The 24,750-nt window shown below is 34.6% G+C and overlaps 1 protein-coding gene across 12 annotated transcripts in view; it reads right to left on the bottom strand.

Annotated features, from left to right (window-relative positions):
* KTN1 (kinectin 1) overlaps positions 1-24,750 on the bottom strand; it is a 136,389-nt gene that overhangs the window by 40,570 nt on the left and 71,069 nt on the right. For 8 of the 12 annotated variants that reach the window (XM_043983219.1, XM_043983223.1, XM_043983226.1 and 5 more), the window contains 18 exons: positions 24,000-24,090; positions 23,217-23,285; positions 21,364-21,401; positions 21,146-21,227; positions 20,431-20,499; positions 13,459-13,493; positions 12,963-13,053; positions 12,240-12,308; positions 10,590-10,627; positions 9,487-9,577; positions 9,261-9,329; positions 8,061-8,098; positions 5,234-5,324; positions 4,790-4,858; positions 4,238-4,275; positions 2,464-2,554; positions 2,316-2,384; positions 1,332-1,369 (listed from right to left, as the gene is read on the bottom strand). In XM_043983219.1, coding sequence (XP_043839154.1) covers positions 1,332-1,369; positions 2,316-2,384; positions 2,464-2,554; positions 4,238-4,275; positions 4,790-4,858; positions 5,234-5,324; positions 8,061-8,098; positions 9,261-9,329; positions 9,487-9,577; positions 10,590-10,627; positions 12,240-12,308; positions 12,963-13,053; positions 13,459-13,493; positions 20,431-20,499; positions 21,146-21,227; positions 21,364-21,401; positions 23,217-23,285; positions 24,000-24,090 — 1,176 coding nt within the window. The remainder of the gene's footprint in view (positions 1-1,331; positions 1,370-2,315; positions 2,385-2,463; positions 2,555-4,237; positions 4,276-4,789; positions 4,859-5,233; positions 5,325-8,060; positions 8,099-9,260; positions 9,330-9,486; positions 9,578-10,589; positions 10,628-12,239; positions 12,309-12,962; positions 13,054-13,458; positions 13,494-20,430; positions 20,500-21,145; positions 21,228-21,363; positions 21,402-23,216; positions 23,286-23,999; positions 24,091-24,750) is intronic. The other 4 variants (XM_043983221.1, XM_043983228.1, XM_043983229.1 and 1 more) reach the window with 1 other exon arrangement.

Raw genomic sequence — 24,750 nt, 5'->3', positions numbered from 1 at the left:
AGTAGCAGTAGCACTAGTAGAAAGCATGTATTTTCAAAGATGTGAAACAAAATTAAACAAGGTCCAATTTGAAAATGGAAATCCTCTTTTCTTAAAAGTTTTATCATATTCAAAAGTAGTATGACATTGATTTATCTCTTTCCCTTTCATATTATTATATACTACACATTTTTACTTAGTCAAATTCATTTTCTTCTAATCCATCTACAATTCAAGAAGGAAGACAATAACAACGACAAAGAGAAAGAGGAGACTGGGTATACATGGTATAATCTATTTATCTAACAATAAAATAATTACTAGCAGAGGGAAGGCCACAATTATAACTCTTTCTTCATGCTAAAGCCCCAGTCACTATTTAGTTAACTTCTGTCGAAGTATTCATTCACACTGTGGATTATTATCCTCAATAAATTCTAAACTCTCAATAACAAGCTTAAGAGGAGAGAAACTTTATTTTTAAGTCTTTTTATAATAATGTCTATTTACTTAACTTTAATACAATAGTTAGGTAGATATTACCATTACCTTATTTGATATAAACTTAAACTTATATGTTCATTCAATTTAAAAATTAGAATTTGAATGTAGCCACATAGAAACTAAGAGGAAAAGAAATCTGAAACTGCTTCCAGGAAAGGTTAACTAAGGTAAAACATTAATTATCTCTCCCTTCCCAGACAGTCTAGTCCCAGAGTAAAGTCTAGAATGAAAGGATAGCCCAGCTCAGAACAATGAGATTTACATCATTCATCCCAAGTATAAATAAAGGAACAGAAAAGGGCTCATTAGAGATTATAAGAGATTTAGAAGGATGACCAATATTTTCAAATTTGTCTTCAAAGAATGGCTTTGTATTTGGCTTGAAGGATTGTGAACTCTAAAAAACTGAACACATCCTTGTTAAATTAATAAAACTAGATTTATTCCAAACAAAATTGATGTGTTGATGGTTTTACTAAACTGTTTCTTCTTTTCTTTTAGCCACTGTAACAAGGAATTTTCTCACTGGGTAGGGAGAGAGGAAGAACATATTAGAAATGAAGGTGATGTAAAAACAAAATGTAGGAGTAAAAAGAGGTCAAAAAAGAAATAATGTATAAAAATGTGATTCAAAAATATAAATAAAAATATTTTGGGGAGTTATCTACACCTTTTAGTTGCCAATTGTTCAGTGCATACACAGGACACACACAAGGAAGTAAAAGAAGAGAATATTATTTCACACAACAGGTTTGCAAAATACACAGAATTAAATATTTCAGAACCCTGTAGCACAAAAGAACACAAAAACATTGAATGACAGATAGTGAATCAAAATTCTTACTTACATTTTTAACAATTCTTCATGTGGGGGCACAGAAGATATCTACAAAATAGTTTTAAATGTTATGGTTAAAACAATGCTTTCTAGATGATATTTAGCATTTCATATTTTGCAAGTACCACACATGCAATTCATTTGTATTTCCACAATCCTTAGAATTTTAATACCATCATTTTTCTAAGATCAAAGTGAAAGGAAAAGATTTCCCACTCCAAGATAAAATTAAAACCCAACTTCCTCCCTCACTTGTTTCCTCTAAACCACTTGTTTTAAACAATGGAGCTTACAATCTAACTTTATTGAAACTTGTTCACAACACCCTCTATCCCAATAATAGAATATTAAATGAAAATATAAGAAGTTTGGACACCAGGTTATGAATATTTGATGGTGAAGGAAAACTCCCTAAGGTACAGGAGGACTGTGATCTGTACTAGTATACAGTGGATGAATGAAGTGATTGGACAGTGATCCTCTGACTCCGTAGTGATAAGCACCTGAACTAGGGTAGCAGTTGTAAAGATGTGAGAAAGGACATGGAGTTAAAAGCAACAAGCCTTGCCAACAGATAAGAAATGAAGGGGAAGAGTCCCTTTACAAAACTGATATCTGTTATAAAAATTATAGTAACTTTATTTCACCTGACTAAAATAAGCAAGAAAATTATTTTCATAGGTCATTTCATGAAATGTGTGTGAGGAATAAAACACATTTTAAAAATAAAAATGGGCTATCACTTCACAAAATTTGGAAATGACTAACTTCAAAGGTTCTTTCCAACTTTAAGATGACATTAATGGGGCAGCTAGGTGGCACAGTAGATAGAGCACCGGTCCTGGAGTCAGGAGCAACGGACTTCAAATAAGACCTCAGACACTTGACACTTATTAGCTGTGTAACCCCGGGCAAGTCACTTAACCCCAATTGTCTCACCAAAAAAAAAAGAGAGAAAAAAGATGACACTAAAAAGATTAATATATGATAGTACCTGTTGGTAGTTCTGCTGCTGAAGTGTTTCAAGTTGAGATTTAAACAGTTTGTTTTCATCTTGTACGTCCTATTAAAAGACAATAAACTGATGATTTGTATTAAATTCACATAAACAGAAATTCATTAAGCCAATCAATTATCTTCACCTGTAGTAGTTTCCCTTTGTAACAAAGATCTCTCTCTTTTTCTTTTAAAATAGATTCCATTAACTTCATTTGATCTGCCTCTGCCTTTAAGCTAGAAGAAAAAAAAATTAAATTCTTAATCTATCACAAAAAAGGTGCAAGATAAGAAATACCCATGGATTTCTTTTCCCAAACACACTGAATATCCCTCAAATTCTTCCTACAACTACTTTCTCTAGTACAACTCGGTACCTTATTGTCCTAGGTCATCCAAACTATCTATTGAAATTGTTGCTACTGATTATTTGATGCTTAGTACTTACCAAAAAAAAAAAAACACAAAAACACAAAAGTAATCACTAATGGTACTTTTAGCTAAGAGGTGTTTCTCAGTCATAATTTCCTCTGTGCAACAGCAACTACTCACCACCACTTCATATTATACAAGTAAAAGTTATCAGATGGAAACAACTTTCTAAACAACCTTAGCCATATATTAATAGCTGATATAGAGGTTTTGAAATATAAAACTTTTGCACTAGAGTTCAATTCTCAAGATTCTCCCTGGATATAAGTGCTTGTGAGAACAGAAATCAAGTCTTAGTGCTTCTTTCGTACAGCTTATCAAAGCACTGGGAATTTGGTAGTTACTCAATACAAAATTTAGTCCAAAAACTCAGGCTTGATCAGACCAAGATAACAAGGTTCTCCTTGGTTAACATCTAAAAGAACATTAAATGTTGTTGCCATTCTATAATAATCCTACCCAAAAGCTATATTACCTTCTTTCCTGCCATACAATATAACAACTGACGTAACAGTCATTATCAATACCAATTCGTAAAATAAAACCAAGTATTAGAATTCAGATTATGTTCAAAGTTTCTGGTAGAGATTCTTCTGTCCATTTTTTTAAAAATCAATAATACATCCCTAGCCAATTCAAAGACATCTTCCCCTCCATATTTCAAGGGTCTGTTATATTGTAATATCCATCTATATTGATCTATTGGCATAAATATCAGGAGACACATACAGACATAATAACATTCTCTCACATAGTAACATAAATACTTTCAAATAATGCATAAGTTAATAAAATGTTATTTAATGCCCTTCAGATGTTTAACAATTAAACTAAAAATTTTTTTACAGGTGAACTCATCTTCTTATTAATACTCAGGAGAATTTAATCACAATCTCCTTAAAGACCCCCAAAAAGAAAGTTCTTGTTACCAACATCAAATGGTTCAATATTATAAACTGGTAACAATTTTCTCGGTGAAAATGACATTAGACAAGAGGCATTTGCCCCCTGTATTTCCACTGTACCCTAAGGACCATGGGACTTTTCTATCTGACTTTCAGCTGAAACCTTACACATGCATTATTAGAATGTGAGTTTCTTGAGAGCAGGGATTGTCTTTACTATTTCTACCTCAGAACTTAGAAGGATACTTTGCACACAGTAAGCACTTAATACTTTATTCCAATCATTCAAATTTTAAAAACCAATATGTGCTAAGCATGCAGAGAACCATACAAGAAAAATGAAGAAATGGGAGAAATTCCTCTAGACATACTCCATGTGATTTTGCTTTACAAAGAATCGTGGTGTACTTACCTGTCCTTAGACAACAACTCACATGACTAAGAAACAAAATTCTTGGTTTGGGGTAAAAAAAAAAAAAATCACACAACAACATTTTTTAACGATTATAGGCAAACTCAGAGAAGCTAGAAAAATACATTTGAAGGTATTGACTACACATGTCTGCTGCTAAAAAATACTCACATATTTTCAAATTCCTGAATTTGTGATGCAGAAGATGCCTAAGAAATAAATTCACATTTTTGTATCACAACCAAAAAAATTATTTGTTAGAAATATACTATATACCTAAATAAAATAAAATTTATCTGGAAAAAATTCAGAAGTAGAGATTTACTTTTCAACATCAACCATGACATATTACAAAAAGGAGAAGACATCTCATTTAATTACTGAATTTAAGATGGATAATTATCTGTTTTCAGAGGTACTTAAGGCCCTTGATAAATTAAAACTGTTTAACTCGAGATACTTAAGGATAAAAGTACAAAATCTATTAGAAAGAATAGATTCATTCAGTTACAAGAGTTGAGAAGATTACAACATCTGGCTAACAAATCTGGCTTTAAATTTTCTGGTGGCTAAAAGTAAACAAAGCCAAAAAAGGCAACAGAATGTACATGTTCATCAGAAGATAATTTCCCTAGAAATAAACTTAAGCAAGACACATTTACTCTCCAATTCAATAAACTAACTAAACCCATGAATAATCCCCAGCTGTCATTTATAACATACCTGCTGTAATGTCTGTTGTGTTATTTCCTGAACGTGTGCTTTTAAAGCTGCATTTTCATTTTGGAGGTCCTTGGATAGAAAAGTAAAAGTAAGTTTCACTGATATTCTGATTCTTCAACTTCAACATATCTGTGATTACATGAGCGTCAATATCCCCTCTACTGATGCAAACTGTAAATCACCAAAAACCTTAGTAGATTTTCTTCATAATTTAATATAACCAAGAATCCATAATATGGTGGTCAAGATTCTGAAACTTAGCTAAACTCATCCTAGTCATCCTGTCACCAAGTGCACACTCAAAACCTTTCTAGCTTGGTAAGACAACTGTAGAGCTGTGCTCTAAAGTCAACAGGGACACTTTCACAGCACACTGAGGTTTCAAAGTAGGACCTGAGTAGAGCCTCAGAAGGTAAATGATGTCTTTATTTTGAAACTTCTCACCTGTAACAAATTTCCTCGGTTAACAAGGTCTTTTTCTTTCTCTTCTAATACAGCCTTCATGGTATTCTCCTGTTCTTCCTTCCCTTTTAATCTGTACAATAAATTTACAAGAACTACAGATAAAATGTTCAAACAACTTTTTTTAATGGTAAAAGAAAAAATATTAAAATCAATATCTATTCCACAGACTTATTAATTTTTGCAAATGAGTATTTCTTCATTCAAAAACATTTTCAAAATAAATGTTAAATTTTGAAATAATTATAAAACAGGCTAATAATTAGATGATATGTTAGAGATAACGTATTTATACAAATGTAGGCCATGCCTACATGTAGGCCCCTCAAACCTCAACGCATTTTTTTCACACTCTTAAAAGGAAAATGAAAATTATGATAGCAAAAGAAACCGTAATGACAAAAATGAATAAAACATGTTATTTTACTCTAAAGAGTTATATAAAAGTTTTTATCTAGTAATTATATTTTGCAGTGTATTCCTATGTATTTTTCCTTCAAAATATCTCATTTAGGGGGAAGCTAGGTGGTACAGTGGATAAAGCACTGGCCCTGGATTCAGTAGGACATAACTTCAAATCAGGCCTCAGAAATTTGACACTTACTAGCTGTGTGATCCTGGGCAAGTCACTTAACCCTCATCGCCCCACCCCCCAAAAATTTCATTTAAAACATGCCATCTTTTCTTCTTCCTTGACTTCCTTGACACTGTCCCTCTCTTGGTTTTCCTCTTATCTATCTAACCACTCCTCAGTATCCTTTATAGTACCATCCTCCTTTTACAACCCACTCTGTGGACATCCAAGAATTTATCCTGAGCATTCTCTTCTCTCTCAACACTCTCTTCTCAGTGACCTAATCAAGTTCCCAAGGGTTCAGTTACCATCTATTTATGGATGATTCCCAAATCTACATACCCAGTCCTACTCTCTCTCCTGAATGCCAGGAAATAGGAAGCAAGTACTGTGCTCCATTTCCAAATTTATTTTAATAGGATTACCAGTCCTGATGTTGACTTTATTTTTAATGCAACATTTTCATTTCAGATCTATGTGGAAGCTTATTGGTGAAATCAAAACTACCTTTTTTTTAATCAAACTATGCTGAATGTTATCACTATGTTACTTCTCTAAAATTCAGTTTTAAAAACTTGTTTTAAAAATAATTTTAAATACATAAATCATTAATACTTATGATTTTAAAATATCATATTGTTCTATATTCAACAAGTAAATAATATTAAGCACATACTCCACTGTCTAATATAGACTCTGAGAATACATAGACAAAAATGAAATTTCCTAACCTTAAACTTATGATCTACCATTTGTGGGAATGGAAGGGGAGATGTGATGCAGTTTCACTACATATTCACTACTGAGTAAATACAAGATCTATATGAAGTAACATTAAGATGGGAAAGGATGCTCATACTTAAAGTGATCAGGAAAAGCTTCATGGGGGAGCTGGCAAGTGAGCTATGCTTTGGAAAAAGCTAAGGCTCATAGAGGCAGAGGTGAGGAGTCTATTCCAAACTGTGACAAGTAAAACTATATATGTGGTTGCCTTATTTCTGTCCCAAGTTTGGGGAAAATTAGCTAGGGTTTCTAATATATTTGTTACTTATAAATTAGAAGCTTTAGCACCAGTTTGGGGCATTAAGCATTTATTGAAGCTTACCAAGTATTAGTAAAAAGAGAACACCTGGCTCAGAAAGTTAAGAAGCCTATCTAGCCACCACCTCGGAGTCTCAGGCCAAAAAGAGGAAGTTCCTGTGCCTGTGAGAATGGAAGTTCTCTCTGGGTCTGAATGAGAGGCGGCCCCTACACACCTGCTCCAAGCTAATTGGCTGGCATCACTCAAATCCATTGGTTCACTGGACTTGAGGGCAGTCCATGAGCCAAGGCTCTCAGGTGGGTACGGTTTTCAATCAAGTCCACTTCAAGTGAGTCAATCAGCAAAATCAATCCAATCAATCCTAATATAATCCCCTCAAACCCCAAGACACCCCCCTCCCCCACCGCGCCTCTAGGCGTTCCAAAACCCATTATTTTCTCAGAAGACATTGTGGAGAGGGGTGTGGAGGACCATTTATGAAAAGACAGAAACAGGAGCTAGAATTTCTTGGATATGAAATATCAAGTAAGCTAGTTTTACTGGAATGGAAAATATGAAGAATTATATGAAGTAAAATTGGAAAGCTAAATGGGAGCTAAATTATAGAGGGCTTTAAATTTCAGGCTGAGAATTCTTGTATCCTAGAAGCAATAGGGATCCATTGCAGCCACATAGGGAATGGATTAGCAGCAGGTAGGGAGACCAGTTAGGCTGTTGCAATAGTAAAAAGTAAAAGGTGGGAGCAGCTAGGTGGTGCAGTGGATAGAGCACTGGCCCTGGATTCAGGAGGACCTGAGTTCAAATCTAGCCTCAGATGCTTGACACTTACTAGCTGTGTGACCCTGGGCAAGTCACTTAACCCTCATTGCCCTGCCCGCCCCCCCCCCAAAAGTAAAAGGTGATCAGGACCTGTATGAGTAGTGATATGGATATGAGATATTGTGGAGGTATGATTGACAAGACACAACAACAACTTGGATATGGGAGTTGAGAGATTGTGGGCTGATTACCTGGAAGAATGGTACATCCTTCATCAAAAGAAGTTTTGGCAGGAAATATGAGTTGTGTTTTAAAAATGTTAAATTTTAAATTCTTTTAGTATTCCAGGGTGAAAGTGCCCAAAATCCATTAGAAATTTTCAAAATAATATTTGAGAATGTACAATAAAGAAAAGTTAAGAAAATGGTACTTACAAATTCTGAAGTTCTTGAATTTGAGAAGCAACTAATACCTTTAAAAAAAGAAAAGAAATCACAATCAGAGCAAACTATTAATGCATTTAACATATTTAATACATTATTAAGCTATGATTGTGATTGAGTGTACTTTTTGGGTGGAACACTTTCAACAATTTAGGGATGTTTTGATTCACATTCCCAAAACCAATTATAGTAATTACTATTGTTACAATTAAAGAAAGTAGCTGACTACAAACAACCCACAATCCTTAGTAAAAAAAAAATTATAAAACTTTAAAATATTGCTAATTGTGAAAAATAGAAGATATTCTTAATCCTCCTTCATCACACTGGAAATTATTCCTCTACTACACTTCAAATCCAAATGATAAAATTAAAAACTATTAATGCTAGAAATGAACCTCAAGATCATTTCTTACTTTAAGTTTGTGGCCCAGAAAGAAATATACTTGCTCCAGTCATAAGAATAATTTCATCAATGAATCAGAACGAATATATACATTATCTGACTCCCTAATTCTGGACTCTCTTTCTCCACTGTCTTACCTAATACTGCCCTCATCGAAACCTTATTTCTTAGTACCTTCTCACATTGCTATTGTAACACACAGGACACCAATAACTTTCTTTCTCTCCTTTCCATGGATCTTCCACGCAATGATACCAATTTTTTCTTCCCATAAAGGCATCCCAGATTAAATCCCATCAAATTCCAGGGACCTGAATAATTACTGATACTTTTTTTATGGTATTCTATTGCTTTGCTTTGTTTTTGTTTGTCTGGTTTTTTCCTACCAAGATTAAATTCCTTCAAGGGAGTGGGGAATCAAGAATTCTTTCATAACCTTTCACCAAACTTCTACAGATAGAGAGGAAGCTCGAACTTTGCTACGACTATGTTGTATTTTACAACCAGAAAGTGGGAACCAGAAAGTAAAATATTCTACAAATTAATTTGTGGTCCATAGAGTAAAGCATATGAAAGTAAACTAAATACTGAAAAATATATTTGAACTGCCTAAATTGTAAAAGCTGGCAAACTAACAGCAAAGCAAAAGAATCCTTTTTATGATCCTTCAATATCTGACTGAGGTCAGAAGATCTATGCATGTTAATTTTCTTGCATAGCAGAAAAAGATCATCAATAATACCACCACCCTAAAAATCTATCATGCTCTGGCTCTGGATTTTTACCTGTTGAGCCTTTTCAAGCTGGATATTTCCTACTTCTTCTTTCAGAGCCTCTATTTCCTGTTTCAAAGCCTTTACAATGACAAAACAGACAAGATTGGACAATGGAAACACAAAAGTTGACAAAAATGGACTGAATTTCTTATTATAAAACGCAATGCAAGGTCAAACAAATGAAAGTTAATGGTGTGAACTGAGGATAAGAAAATAACTCTCTCCTACTTAATACCTGAACAGTTTTCTCCTTGTTAGCAACTTTAAGAAGTTCAGCTTCCATGAGTTCTTCCACAGACTTAATCTTTCCATCCTTTTCATGGATTCTTAAAAAAAGAAACAGAGTATTAACTATAATACACACACACACCACAACAACAACAACAAAACTAGGATGCATAAGTAGAAACTGCCTATTAATAAAGCTGCCCAATGTTCCTTCTAGGGAAAAAAAAGAGGAGAAACACTCTCTCCATCTTTTTCAATTCCTGACCAAATTGATAGCATCACTACCTGCAAGGGGCCTATCATCATGATCAGAGTTTGGTGATGCTGCTTCAAAAGCCTTTAACAAAGATAACACTAGCTGTGTAACCCTGGGCAAGTCACTTAACCCTCACTGCCCCAAAGGGAAAAAAAAAAAGAAAGAAAGCAAACACTGCTCTAGAGAAGTGGTTCCCAATAGTTTTTGTTCCTTTAACTCCTTTCACAAACAAAAACATGCTGTGAACCCCTAGAGAAATTTAACATACAAATAATACTGCTTATACTGCTATTAAAGGATTTTTAACTAAAACCCTATGGACCACCATTTTGCACCCCTTGAACCAACTACCCTCACATACTGGGCACCACTACCCTTGTATATTGGGCAAGAATATTCTGTTCTACTCTACTCTCCTTTTAGAGAGCCAAAGTTTGAACAACTTAATGCTCCAGCAGAACCACCAACTTCTGGAAAACCAACATGTGAGAGGAAACATTCAAATGGTCTTCTTATTACTCAGATGATTTCAAAGAATACCATTTTCTAGAAATAAGAATAAGTTAAAATTCTGGTGTCAAACCTAGTATGATAATTTGACCAAATATAGGAATCTACAGAACTATACTAAACTTAACGCATTAAGGTTAAATTTGAATACACAATTATCTTTTTCCCCCAAAATCATAAAAAAGTGACGTTGCATGTAGCGAGTATTCAAATATTTGTTGATTTAAGTAAAATAAGCAAGGTAAGAAAAATCGTTGAGACATACATATACACACACACACATATATATACAAATTGCATTATATATTAACCAATACATATATTAATAACATAATATTACTTACATTCTTTGAAGGTCTTCAACTATGGTGGTAAAAGAAACCTAGAAAAGGAGAAATTACAATGATAAGTATATTTTTCCCTCTATCATGACTGGGTAATAATTGCACAAAAGTAAATACTACCATTAAAAAATCCCCCAGGGATGGCTAAGTAGCACAGTGGATAAAGTACCAGCCCTGGATTCACAAGGACCTGAGTTCAAATTCGACCTCAGACACTTGACACTTATTAGCTGTGTGACCCTGGGCAAGTTGCCCCCCCACTCAAAAAAAATCCCCCAAATATATCCTTCTTCCACATAGCTGCTGAAGCAATTTTCTTAAAGACTAACCATGCTATTCTCCTAGTCGAATTACCCCTTACTGCCTTAACTGTCAAATATAAACTTCTGTTTTGTATTTAAAAGTCCTTTGCAATGAAGCCACAATTTTCCTTTGTTACCTTATTTTAACTTTAACCTTAAGATTACTTTAACTTCACTTGCTGGATTCTGTAATATAATCATGCTTGGAATGAAAGCTCTCCTTAACTATACTTTAGAAGTCCTTGTTTCCTTCAAAATGTAGCTCAAACACTACCTTCTACACGAAGTCTTATGAGATTATTTCCCACTACTAGTGCCTCTCCCAATCATTACTTTATATTTGTTTTATACTGATATACTGTCACCCCTGATAGGAATATAAACTCCTTGAGGACAGGGACTGATTCATTGTGTCTAACATAGTACCTGGCACAGAATGACAGAGATAATATCTGAACTGGACTAAGAATGACAGTAGGAAGTAGGGTGGAATGGGAAAAGGGCATAAGCGATAATGTAGGGGCAGCTAGGTGGGCACAGTGGACAAAGCATCTGCCCTGGATTCAGGAGGACCTGAGTTCAAATGCAGCCTTAGACACTTGACGCTTACTAGCCGTGTGACCCTGGGCAAGTCACTTAACCCTCACTGGGAGGGAGGGAAGGAAGGAAGGAGGGAGGGAGGGAAAGAGGAAAGAAGAAAGGCAGGGAGGGAGAGAGGGAAAGAAAGAAAGAGAAGGAAGCTGTGGAGGAGGAAAAGTGTGAGATATGTTCAGTAGAACAAAGCCAAAGTAGCAATAGCATGTTAAGAATCATAGCATATATAAGCCTCCCAAAACCTAAGTCTTCCCCCTCCCACTCCCCCACCCCGAACATGGACAATGAAGATTAAGTGACAGCTAGTAAGTGTCTGAGGCTGAATTTGAACTCAGGTCCTCCTGAGTACAGGACAGGTGCTTTGTCCACTGTGCCACCTAGCTGCCCTCACAAAGCCTAAATCTTAAAGACAATTTTGTCTATTTGTACTAAAAATTCACCACGATTGCTAATATTTTCGTGTTTTATTTTAACTAAGGAGATTGTTTCTTTGAAATGCCTTTTTTTTTTGGGGGGGGGGGAGAACAACAAAGAGAAAATCCTCAACTATGATTTGCTTGTGACTAAAGCAGATAAGCAATTCATGTGTAATTTGCAGTCTTAAAGAGAGGTTCATTATACAGCTCAGGAGTCAGAGGCAGGCCTTGAACTCCCATGCCTTCTTCTGACTTCCTTTATCTGCTATACTACACAGCTTTTGAATGCTTCAAATTAAAGGGAACATTTACAACGCCTTAGCAATTTTAATTATTACCTGAGATGTCTGTTGAGCCTTTAGACTTTGAACTTCATTTTTCAAGGATGAATTTTCTGTTCTTAATACCTTTTCAATAAATTATATCAGAAAACAATTTAAATGCATTATGTCAACAAAAGAGCTTATTTCCTACAATCCTATTTTATAAGCAATATTCTCTCATTCTTCAACTGCTTCTTTTACAGTGGCCATATACTATAACATCCCACCACTACCCACAGTATTTCTTTTCCTGCTCTTGTGCCCACTCCTGGAGTTTAAACTGATACCAGTGACCACTTCTCAACCACTAAGCCATATTCCTTTCTACGTTCAAAATTTTATTTTAATGCTTCCTTTGTTCATTAAGTCTACCTTAATTAAGTCAGGTAAGGCTACCAAGACACATCACAAACTATAACTATAATCCCACCTTTATTCTAATTTCCTCAAATAATCTAAGAAATATAAACCTTCCTGTTTCGACAGGCAATAAACTGAGAGCTCTGCAGTCTACACAGTTTTTATACCACTGAGGCTTGACTTGACAAGAAATTAGCCATCTCAGCACTTAATAAATATTAAGCTATTCTTACAGATTGAAGTTTCATTGAAATAAAAAACAAATAAGATCAAGTTTCCTAAGACATTCTGAAGACTCTAAAATACAAACTTTATAAGCTACAGAAAATCATCTGCACATCAGCTGGCTATTACGTAAGATAGTGAAATGTTTTTTACCTTTAATTCTTCCTCTTTATTGGCCACCTGTATAAGACCAGTTTCAAGTAGTTCTTCTACTGTCTTTAATTTCTCATCCTTTTCTTGAATACTGAAAATGTAAACACATTTGACATTCTTTACAAGCAAATAAATTCTCATTAAGTTCTAAATGAACACCTATTTTGATCATTACTAATGGTCAATTCTAGGCTAGTTTCCCATGCTCATCCAGGATGAGCTGCCTCCCCTGCATCATCAGCTGGCATATACTCAGGAGATTCAGTTGTGATTATTCTATATAAAACAATACAGTTGATATGTTGGGGAGAAAAAAAGATCGAGTCCTAAACTAAGCATTAATGACTTCTAGGGCCAAAAAGGACCACTGCTCTCTTCCACTACTGCATATAATAGCTGCAGCAGCATATAGATTTCTTATGTAGCTAATTGAAGGTCTTAGCACCCTCAAATTTAGGAAAAATGACTTCTAAGAAAGAAAATTCAAAACTCTTACCTTCTTTCCATTTGTTCCACAACATCTTTATTAGCCTTAAAAGACACAAATAATGGTCATTCTTACTAAATTTATATGAGGTTATAAATGTAAAATGAAGGGGTTGGACGAGACGGCCTCTGAGGTCCCTTCTAGCCCTAGATCTAGGATCCTAATCAAAACCAAACCTTACAAGGCTCACTCAATAAAAAATAACAATAATAATTTGAAAGTTTAATTAGCCACGAAATCTAGGAAAGAACAATTGGTGTCCTGATGAGGTGATATTTTTTTGAAATATTATTCTCCAAAACAAAAGAAGATAGAGAAAATAAGAATACATGCAAATGACACATTCCAAAACTATCATCTTCAAGTTATTTCCTACAATTAGCTGAGAACACAATACACTATCTGATGCACTATTTATATTGCCTATCAAGAGTCAATAACATTTCATCATAAAATGATAAAAATAGAGTGACAACTCCCAACTTGTGCTATATTTTTCAAGGTTTCAAATCATATACAAACTCCTCTCTCCAAGCTATTTAAATTTTTAAAAACCTGTGCTGTGAAACCAATTTCAATGTTAAATTCCCTATAACCATATCTGTTCTTTAATCCACTGATCAAATTCCAGGAATCAAATTCTAACTCAATAGGTGAAAATCATGTTGTTTTTATGTTACTTCCTTTTTATTCCCTTAAATTCATTTACCACTAAGTACCTACTCTGTACAAGGGACTGTGCTAAATAAGTGTACTGCTGTAGTATTTCACTGGCTCATGAGGACTACAAACCAACATATTACTCTAGTACTACAGTGAAGACCAGGAAATGGGGAAATTAATTTAAATGACATTGTTTAGCCCTGCTAGGAGTTTTGAGAGAATTGTTCTTGGGTTTTTTTTTTATTGTTTAAACAATGAATATTCCAAATCCACTAAATTCAGACAACTGAAACCTGCAAAATCCTTCTCTATATGACTTTAGGGGTCCTACTGAAATTACAACATAAAGAATGCCTCATTCATTGTGGACAAATTTGGCGAAAATGACATATAATGACATATAAGCAGACTACCCCACCTGACATTTCTTCCTGCACCTGGAGAAACACGATGGGACCATTATGCTATCCTTTTCAAGAAGTGGTACCTCATGCTCCAGGATGAAGATAGAGAGACTTTAGTTAGAGGAACTTATAGGACAACCAAACTGTCCCATTCCCAACTGTCACTTAGAATTCTGAATGCTGAAAAAAGGTTAAGAAGGGAGGAATTACACCATTTTTTATACTCTCTTTCACTGGTAGCATGTGCAACGATGAATCCAAAGAGCCAGTAATAAATAGAGAGATGGATGCTTTCATCTCCCATGAACTGAAAAAAATCTCTCAATACACATATTGTAGGTCAGTTACTTTCCAGAATTATAAAAGAATTTTCAGAAGCAGGAAGGAACATTTAAGAATTGCTTTTCAGCTACAGTTTTGAATAACTGGTTTCAATAAGTGGCAGTTTTCCTCTTTAAAAAAGCATTGATGTGTCAGATTTTGACTACAGAAATTTCTAAAAAATAATCCTGTTTGGAAAGCTACTATTTTAATCAAATATTTAAAAGTATATAAAATCATTACAGTAATGAGAAATAAAGCATTAAAACTAAACTTAGCTGGGCCAGTCACTTAACCCCAATTGCCTCACCAAAAAAACAAAAAAACAAAAAAAACTAAAGTTAGGATAGATTTATGTTAACTATTAGAAATGAAGAATTAGAGGATTAATAGGGATTAAAAGAATTCACATGGGGCAGCTAGGTGGCACAGTGCATAGAGCACTGGATTCAGGAGGACCTGAATTCAAATCCGACCTCAGACACTTAACACTTACTAGCTGTGTGACCCTGGGCAAGTCACTTAACTCCAATTGCTTCACTAAACAACAACAACAACAACAACAACTCTGAAAATTGGGATTTTCTACTAAGACTTACGATTCTTGGGTAGCTTGATGAGATATTACAGTTATGGTGTAACTTATATAGGCTGATATAGAGTCCTTATACAAGACTCATACCAACCTAGTGAGGTAGATAGTACTACTATTATTGTTGTTGTTGCTGTTGTTGTTATTGTTATTATTGTTGTTATTATCATTTTACAAATGAGGAAACTGGCTCGGACAAAGTAAATTACTTCCCTTAGTAAGCGTCAAAGGTTTAATCTAAACCCAAGACTTCCTGATGCTACTATATCAAAATTCAATCCACTATTCCCCACTTGCTGCCTCAAGTTTTTTTCCTTGATGAAGTTGATATGCTCTTCCCACTGCACAGTTCTAATCATGTCATTCACCTACTCAGTAAACTACAATGGTTCCCAATTGCTTAACAAATGAAATAAAACTGTTTTGCCTTTTTTTTTTAAAAAACCAATGACCTCTTTGGTCTGAACTTAAAACACACACACACACACACACACACACAAAAGGAATCATGCCATACACATAACAGAACACAAAAATTAAAAGAAACTTTGAAACCCCATTTGATACCACTTTTTAAAGTATAAATTTTCAAGAACAAATTCTATATATTACTTTCAAAACTGTCCTGCTAGTTTGCATTTCCTTCTCTGGGTCCTATTTTCTCCTTTACATTTTATTACATTATTATTATTTTTTTTTTTTTAGTGAGGCAATTGGGGTTAAGTGACTTGCCCAGGGTCACACAGCTAGTTAAGTATTAAGTGTCTGAGGCCGGATTTGAACTCAGGTACTCCTGACTCCAGGGCCCGTGCTCTATCCACTGCGCCATCTAGCTGCCCCTTCTCCTTTACATTTTAAAGAATATTTTAGAGGGAAAGTTAGGTGGCGCAGTGGATAGAGCACCGGCCCTGGATTCAGGAGGACCTGAGTTCAAATCCGACCTCAGACACTTAACACTTACTAGCTGTGTGACTCTGGGCAAGCCACTTAACCCTCATTGCCCTGCCATTAAAAAAAAAAAAAAAGAATATTTTAATGGCCTCACTATTGCTAACCTCCTCTTCTACCTGACTTCACTACCAATTAAAGATTGGAGATGGAGGGAGTGAGGGAGAAATAAATGTAGTCAAGCAAAATGCATGTACACAGTGACCATGATGAAAAATGTATGCCAATTTCTGAACTGATATATAGATATAGATCTTCTGTCAGATATAACACTTTTCTGTGGGGAACTAGGTCTTCTGCATCACTCCTTTCAAAGTTGTTGCTTTAACATTGTTGCTGTCCAAGTTTAAGCTGTTGCTCTGTTGATTCTGCTCAAATCACATTGTATCAGTTCATACTATCCATGATTCACTGAAATCACCTCTTTAATCATCTTATACTACAATAATATTCCATTACATTCATATATTACTTAGTTATTCTCCAATTGTCTAAGAGACGATCCAAGGTACTTCCTTAGATTCTAGTTCTTTGCTTTTCTTTCCCCTTCTCCCCTTTTTAATTACTCCACTTCAGGATTAGGAAATTTGTTTTGCTAGTGACTATCTCCTACTCAATATTACCCACCTACTTGACTCCCTCTCATACCACTAGTTTTTTGGGTTTTTTCCCCTCTGTTATCTGATGTATTTCTATACTAAACTTCTGTGTTATTTGTGTATATTCAACCACTCTTTGTTCATTTCAGTTAAGAGTAAGGCATATTTGGATGCTCACTCTTAAAACTCATTCCTTCCTATGTTGGTATATTCTTCTTCTTCTTCTTTTCACATACTCTAATTACAAAAACCAGCAAGCCCCACACCCCGCCTTTTCTCCTTTATGTAATATTTTATTCCTTTTACTCAACGTTCTCCTACCCCAATTCAAGCACTCAGAACAAAACCAATCCACCTCTTAGGACTTCTATTTTGAATATAATTATCTCAATACCCCTTCTTCAAGGCATTAAGAGTTTCTCTTTCTCTCTCTCTTTTTTTTTTTTTAAAACAGGGCAATGAGTGACTTGCCCAGGGTCATACAGCTAGTAACTGTCAAACTGTGTTTGAGGCCAGATTTGAACCCAGGTCCTGCTGAATCCTGGGCTAGTGCTTTATCCACTGTGCCACCTAGCTTCCCCAAGACATTATGTTTCCAAAGAGACAGTTTTTTCTTCTTCCTCCTAAGAATTGTAGCACTATGTCATCATATAGTTCCAAATGCTCCAATTAAACTTATCTTTCTAGGTTTCTCTAAAATCTTGTGTTTATATTCCAAAGTTTCCTACTAAACTCTAAGATTTTCATCAGAAATATTTGAAAATCCTCTATTCCATTAAAAATCTATTCTACTCCCTGTGGTATTATATTCAGCGTTGGAGGGTAAGTCATGTTAGGTTGATAGCCTCTCTCTTTTGCCTTTTGGAATATTGTATTTCAAAACACCTCATTTACAGAGATATTGGGTTTTGTATGATTCTGACTGTGGTTCTTTAGTACTTGAACTACTTCTTTCTGAATACCTATAGTTTTTCTTTGGTGGGGAAGAGCTGGATTTTCCTGGCACTTTCTCTTTTGAGGTTCCTTTTTTAGAAAATAACCAACAAATTTCTTCTACATTTACTTAGCTTCAGTTTTTAAAAGACCTGGGCACTTTTAATTTATCATTTATTGAAATATGGTATAAAAGTTTTTGTTTTGTTTTAAATTATGGCTTTTTAGGGAGTCTACTGAGTCTTAAATTATCTCTGCCTGACATACTTCCCAAGTCAGTTGTTTCTGATATTAGGTAAATGAGCAGAGCCAAGATGGCAGAGTAAAGGGAGGAACTCACTTAAGCTCTCCTAAATCACCCTCCAAACAACTTTAAAATAATATCTCAAAACAAATCCAGGGGCAGCTAGGTGGCGCAGTGGATAGAGCACCGGCCCTGGAGTCAGGAGTACCTGAGTTCAAATCCAGCCTCAGACACTTAACACTTACTAGCTGTGTGACCCTGGGCAAGTCACTTAACCCCAATTGCCTCACTTAAAAAAAAAAAAAAAAAGGAAGGGGGGAAACAATTTAATGGGGTAAGATTAGAACACAGTCCAACACAGGCCATGTCCAAGCAAACCAATAGCAGGCCTTAGGGCAAGTGAATCATCATCAGTGGCTTCCAGAGCACTCAGCCCACAGACAATAAGAAGGTCAGACAAGTGGTCAGAAAAAAAATTAGAAGGGACCTTTTGCTGGCACTGGATGCAGGACTCTTGCATTACCCATATGCAGTTCTGGGCTGCAGTTCCAGCTCCAGGGTAGAAAAGAGTACTTATGGTTGTTCACAGACCAGAGCACAGTCCAGGAAAGCAGTGAGTACTCCTTTCCTTAGATCATACTATCTTGGAAGAACTGAAAACTTAAGAATCTCAACACTAGCTCTTAACATAACTACATAAAAAATGCCTGAAACTTAGAACAATGCCTCCTCCCTACCTCAGGAGTAGAGCCTAACTTTAACATAAAGTTAAGAACAGGCTGGGGAAATGAGCAAGCAACAGGGGAAAAAAAAACAAAACCCTGACCACAAAAAGTTACTATGATGAGAAGCAAGATCAAAACACAAACTCAGAAGAAGACAATTAAGTCAAAATGGCTACAATCCAAAATGTTAATTGATCTCAGACTCAAAAAGAATTACTGGAAGAACTCAAAAAAGGATTTTAAAAATCAAATGAGAGTAGAGGAAAATCTACAGCATTTTATATTTTGAATAAGTAGCTTTATATTTCTAACATTTGAAAAGCTGTGCGAACTTGAGTTGTTATACCTTCTCTAAGCTGTTTCCTTATCTGAAAAACAAGTATTACAATATCCGGAGTACTTATTACTATAGATTACTATAAAACTTGATGTTAGGGGCAGCTAGGTAGCGCAGTGGATAAAGCACCGGCCCTAGATTCAGGAGTACCTGAGTTCAAATCCGGCCTCAGACACTTAACACTTACTAGCTGTGTGACCCTGGGCAAGTGACTTAACCCCCATTGCCCCACCAAAACAAAAACAAAAAAAACTTGATGTTTATAAAGTGCTATATAAATGTAAGTTGTTAATAAAAAGTTTTTTGAAAAAAACACTTCAGTAAGTACAAAAACCAGTATAAAACCAAAATATACTAGGTATAATTTTGAAAAATGGGAGAGGGGGAAGGTAAAGTATTAGGGAGAAAAGAGGTTTTTAATATACTGCTGTATATGAACACTGCTTATTATGAATGTGTTCATGTGTGAGCTATTTAGTGTTTGTTAATTCATAAACACACCAGTGCCTTCTTTTACCTTCTACACCTTACATGTCTGCTTCTGACAGGTACATAAGTCAGAAACAAAAGTTATTAATATAACTTTATTGGATAGAAGACTCTAATAAGCCACCACTGTTCCTAACTGCTATGGAGAAATTGAGAAGTTTTTAAAATAGGAGAGTAAATAACTGTAGAGATGAAGATAAGTATATTACCCATGGATAAAAAGATTAAGTCCAAGCTTAGAAGAGAACATATAAGTCATTCTCCAAATCCATTAACAGTTATATGCAGCTCAGAGCCAGTCAATCATAAGGGTTTGTCTAAGTTGGGGTCAGATAAATAATGGAGGTACAACAGAATGGAGAGAAAAGTCTTTGAGGTGGAAGCAAAATTAGCCGCAACTACACAAGCTAAAACTCAGGACCTTTATTCTGAAAGCAACACAGATCAAATAAATATAGTCATTTATATACCTTTTTGTAAACTATAACACCTTTAGATAAGGTGCTGACAAATGTCAACTAAGAATAATTTCCCTCAAAAATGGTAAATTTCTGACTACACGTATATAAAAAACAAGCCCAAAAAGTAAACAGAAATATCAAATTATAAAGAATTGAAATAATTTCACAAAATGTAAAAATTATACTGTAAAATATTCCAATTTTTCTAAGAACTACCCCTTGTGAAATACTAACTTTGTATCTAACAAGCAATGTAGATACTTACTTGTTCAGCTATAATAGTCTGTAATTTTTGAACTTCCATCTGTAAAGCTTTGTTTTGATCCTTCAGAATCTGAAAGAATTTAGATTCTCATCAGTAAGCTATCACAATATTATCATTTTATAAGTTTATAATGAAGCATGAATTTCAATGGCACTGGTAAGAAAAATTAGGTTTGACCCATGTGACCTTGAATAAGTTGCTTGATCATTATGTACCTTAAGCAACTGCCCAGGACATATATACCAGGTCATAAACTGGCTGCAATCTGTAGATGGAAGAAGTTCCCACAAATAACTGAAATCACAGACATTTCATATATTACTCTACATGTTAAAGTAAAGAACCCTGCCAACTAGAATACTCTGAATACTCCAAATGAATTAGTTTACCATAATTCTTTGTCTTGGTTTTTATTAGTGTTAGCCCAAATGTAATTTGGTATTTGTCACTGTTAAGCCACTGAATGTAAAAATGAAAATTAAAATATTTTAAAATAGCCAATTAATACATATGCTACATATTTTTAACTATATATAACTGAGACAAATAACAATGTATTGAACTGATCCAAGTCATAGACTAAAAGTACTATTTTAGATATCTAATTGTTTTTAGAGAAATAACTTTTAAAATTATTTTTATCTTGAAATTATATCACACATCTTCAAATAGTTATGAAAAGGCTTTAAATAGGTCTTTTAATAGATTTTTTTACCTTAAATTCTTCTATTTTATGTGTAAGTTCACTTTGCAACTGTTCTTCAAGTGATCTTATCTTATCATCCTTAACATGAATGCTATAACACAATAAATTAAAGTTAATTAAAATGTCACATGTCAATGGTTACATAATTAATGCAAATGGTATTTAAATAGCAAGATTTCTGGAGATATGATTTAATGTAATAGAGACTCAACATTTTTTAAAATCACCTTTTTTGCATCTTTTCTAGTTCAAGTGCAGCGGCAGCCTATATTATCAAAAGAAAAATAAAATCATTATCTTACCACATAAATCACTCATTTTTCAACCCAAAAGAAGAAAAGAAAACGAATAAAAAGGAAAGAGCAAGCTTTCACACTTAATATTCCATACTGGACCAGTTCTAGTAACAGAACTAATCTAAGATACCACTGAACTTACTGATTCTAAGAATGTACTTGACTCCACAAAACTAACTGCACCCCTGAAGGCACTCTTCAGATAAGATAATACCCAAATATACTTTGAAATGCTACAGATATGACAAGAAACAATCTTGCACAATGATTTTCTAAATATCAACATCCTGCAAATTGTGAAACACGGAGATATCTTTGTCAAAAGTAGTATGCCAATGTCATGGTTGCGTAAAAGTACAAAAGGATTCCTAGTGATGGCAAAGTTCTCCAAATATGCTTATACTCACTGTACTACTACTTGAATTGGGGTCCCCAGAGCACTACATTGCTTCTTCAGCAAAACACATAGATATGAAAAAAGATAGATCATCCATCTACACTGGAAAAATAAAGTAGAGCCAAGTGTAGTAGAGGATACTTATAATCCAGGAGGGTTATAAGGGAGGCTGATGCTGGTGGGTCATTTGAGCTCAGGAGTTTCAAGCTCCAACAGCACTAAAATCAATTTGGTATCTACACTAAGTCCAGCACCAATATAGGGACCCTTCAGCATCTAGGGGTCACGAGGGAACTGGCCCAAGTCAGAATGGGAGTAGGTGAAAGCTTTCATGCAGATCAGTAGTGGGAACTGGCTCCTGAACAACTGCTATACTCAAAAAAGGGAAACTCAGTCTTTCACCCATCCTGTCCCTGCCAAGAAAAATAAAAAGCTTTTTTTAAAAAAGTAAGTGGATGAAAAATACATAATGCTGAGAAAGGATGTACAACTGACAAGTATTACAGATGGCTAATGAGTTTGACAAAATTAAGAAAAGGAAGACACATGCCTAGTATTAGCAGACTATGACATGATGCAAAAAAAAGCTTTGAATGAAAGAAATGATGCACAAGATATGATCAAGGACATGTGTCTAGAAAAGGAAGTGGGTCAGTTGGCAGTGAGATTATAAATGAATGGATCTTCGGGATATAGTACACTGATATCCCCAATATACTTTTTTTTAAAAGGGTACTGTATACAGAAGGGTATATGGTATATTGGATAGTGTTCTATGGAGTTCTAAGAAAACCACGGAGGATCAATGTAAAAACACAAGAAAAGACTTTTAGAGGACAAAATGACAAGGAAGCATTATGGTGTCCACCAACATGGGAGTACCCCTGCACTAATCAAAAGAAAAAGAAAAAATTCAAAAGAAAATGTACATGCTACTCTCTACATGGAGTATAATCACTGTTATTTCTTTGTCTGAATATCTTGCAATTACATCACACATTATTTTGAAAGCCTATATATGTGATATTTATTCCACCTGAGTCTGCTATATAACTTAATACCCTTGGGGCCAACTGAAGCATTAAAAATAAACCAAAATTACACTTTTTAAAAAAATAGGTTACATCAACAATTTTCCATCTAAAAACAAATCAGTTAACTAAACAAAACAAATCAGGTAACTAAAGCCAAGACATCATCACCTGAAAACAAAAACTCTCCTTTTCCAGTATAACATGGCATATATTGGCATATGTAATCAATAGCTATGACTAGACATTATGCCTCTTTTCTCATATAAAGAAATTAGATAGTAGCAATACTAATGAAAATAGTTATAAAGTACTTTCTTGCTTTTTGGAACTTACCTACCCATGTATAGTTTTACCTGTTCATTTGTCAGAGCTTGTAATTTTTGCACTTCAGCTTTTAAAAAGAAATTCATGTTCTGGATAACCTAGAATAAGGAAAGGGAAAATCATGTTAGGTGGCCTAGCTGAGAATGCTAGACATGGGATGAAAAAGCTGAGTTCAAATCCTGCTTCAGACACATGCTAGCTGTGTGATCTTGGACAAATCATTCAATATCTCACAGAATGTATCTCACAATGTATCTCACAGAAATGGTGAGATTACACATTTAAAGCACTTTGCAAACCTTAAAAATACTACATAATGCAAGCTGTTATCTTAGAAAATTGTTAAACACAATATTTGGATTTATATAATATCTGTGCTACTAAAAAGACATGAATAATCTAAAATTCAAACACAAACCCATGTTCCTCTTAATTTTAAACCTTTTCTATAGTAGTACTTATATTTTTCAATTCATTTACTGCACCAAAAACATGTTAATTATTTTGACGACGTAATAAAAAAAAAAAACCTTTGGAATTTTTTCCTAGAGGAAAGAACCTTTTATTCATTACAAGTGAATACTCAAGTCTTTTACAAACCATTCAAACTTTCAAGTTCTAAATTGAAAAGACTTTTCATTCTTCATTAATGCAAATGATCCCACTATCAGAACTATTTTTCTTTCAATAGTTCTCAGAATGATAACAGCAAAGCTATCAGCTCCATGATAGAATTGCTCTATTTCAAGAAATCCCATTTCCCAGCCTTAGAACCTATATTTAGCATTAGGGCTATATACAACCTACAATACCTTAAGCTCCTCTTCTTTGCTTGTTAAATGATCGTGTTCATTTGCTAAGGAGTCTTCAGTCTGTTTTATCTGTTTATCCTTTTCTGCAATCCTTTAAGAATAAATATGTCATGAGTGACAAAAAAGTAGAGCCCTTAAAGTAGTAAATATTGTCATCTTGACTACTCCAATACCAGAGGTTTATTTTGATGTCTCATCATGACTTAGAGGTAACACCCTGGCAGGATCTACAAGGTTAAAAAACTTCAAATGCAGCGTGCTAGGTAGAATGTCATTTAAGAATCTGCCTATCAGGGATCAGGAAGTCTAAGAACCAAAAAAATATCTAGAGGGGCAGCTAGGTGGCACAGTGGATAGAGCACTGGCCCTGGAGTCAGGAGGACCTGAGTTCAAAGCCAGCCTCAGACACTTAACACTTACCAGCTGTGTGACCTTGGGCAAGTCACTTAACCCCAATTGCCTCACCAAAAAAAAAAAAATCTAGAAATAAGAACACCAAGAATAATTTGGTATTTTGGGCCATAGGAATTCATTAAACCATTCACTAAGATTTTGTGGTAGTTTTGGAGGGTTTCAAACCTTCACTGGTGAAAAAATTATCTCTACCAATGAAATTACTATTATACTCATTTCTAGACATGCATACTTAAAAAACCTTTTATAACAAATTAGAAGTTCTAAAGTCATTTCTTCTCAGAGTAACAAAACAACCTCAAAAAAGATAACACCACAAAAATTTTAACATATCACC

Source organism: Dromiciops gliroides, chromosome 2 (genome assembly GCF_019393635.1).
Source record: "Dromiciops gliroides isolate mDroGli1 chromosome 2, mDroGli1.pri, whole genome shotgun sequence".
Lineage (NCBI taxonomy): Eukaryota > Metazoa > Chordata > Mammalia > Microbiotheria > Microbiotheriidae > Dromiciops > Dromiciops gliroides.
The sequence above is the reverse complement of the archived record's forward strand: the minus strand, read 5'-3'. Positions and strand labels throughout refer to the sequence as shown.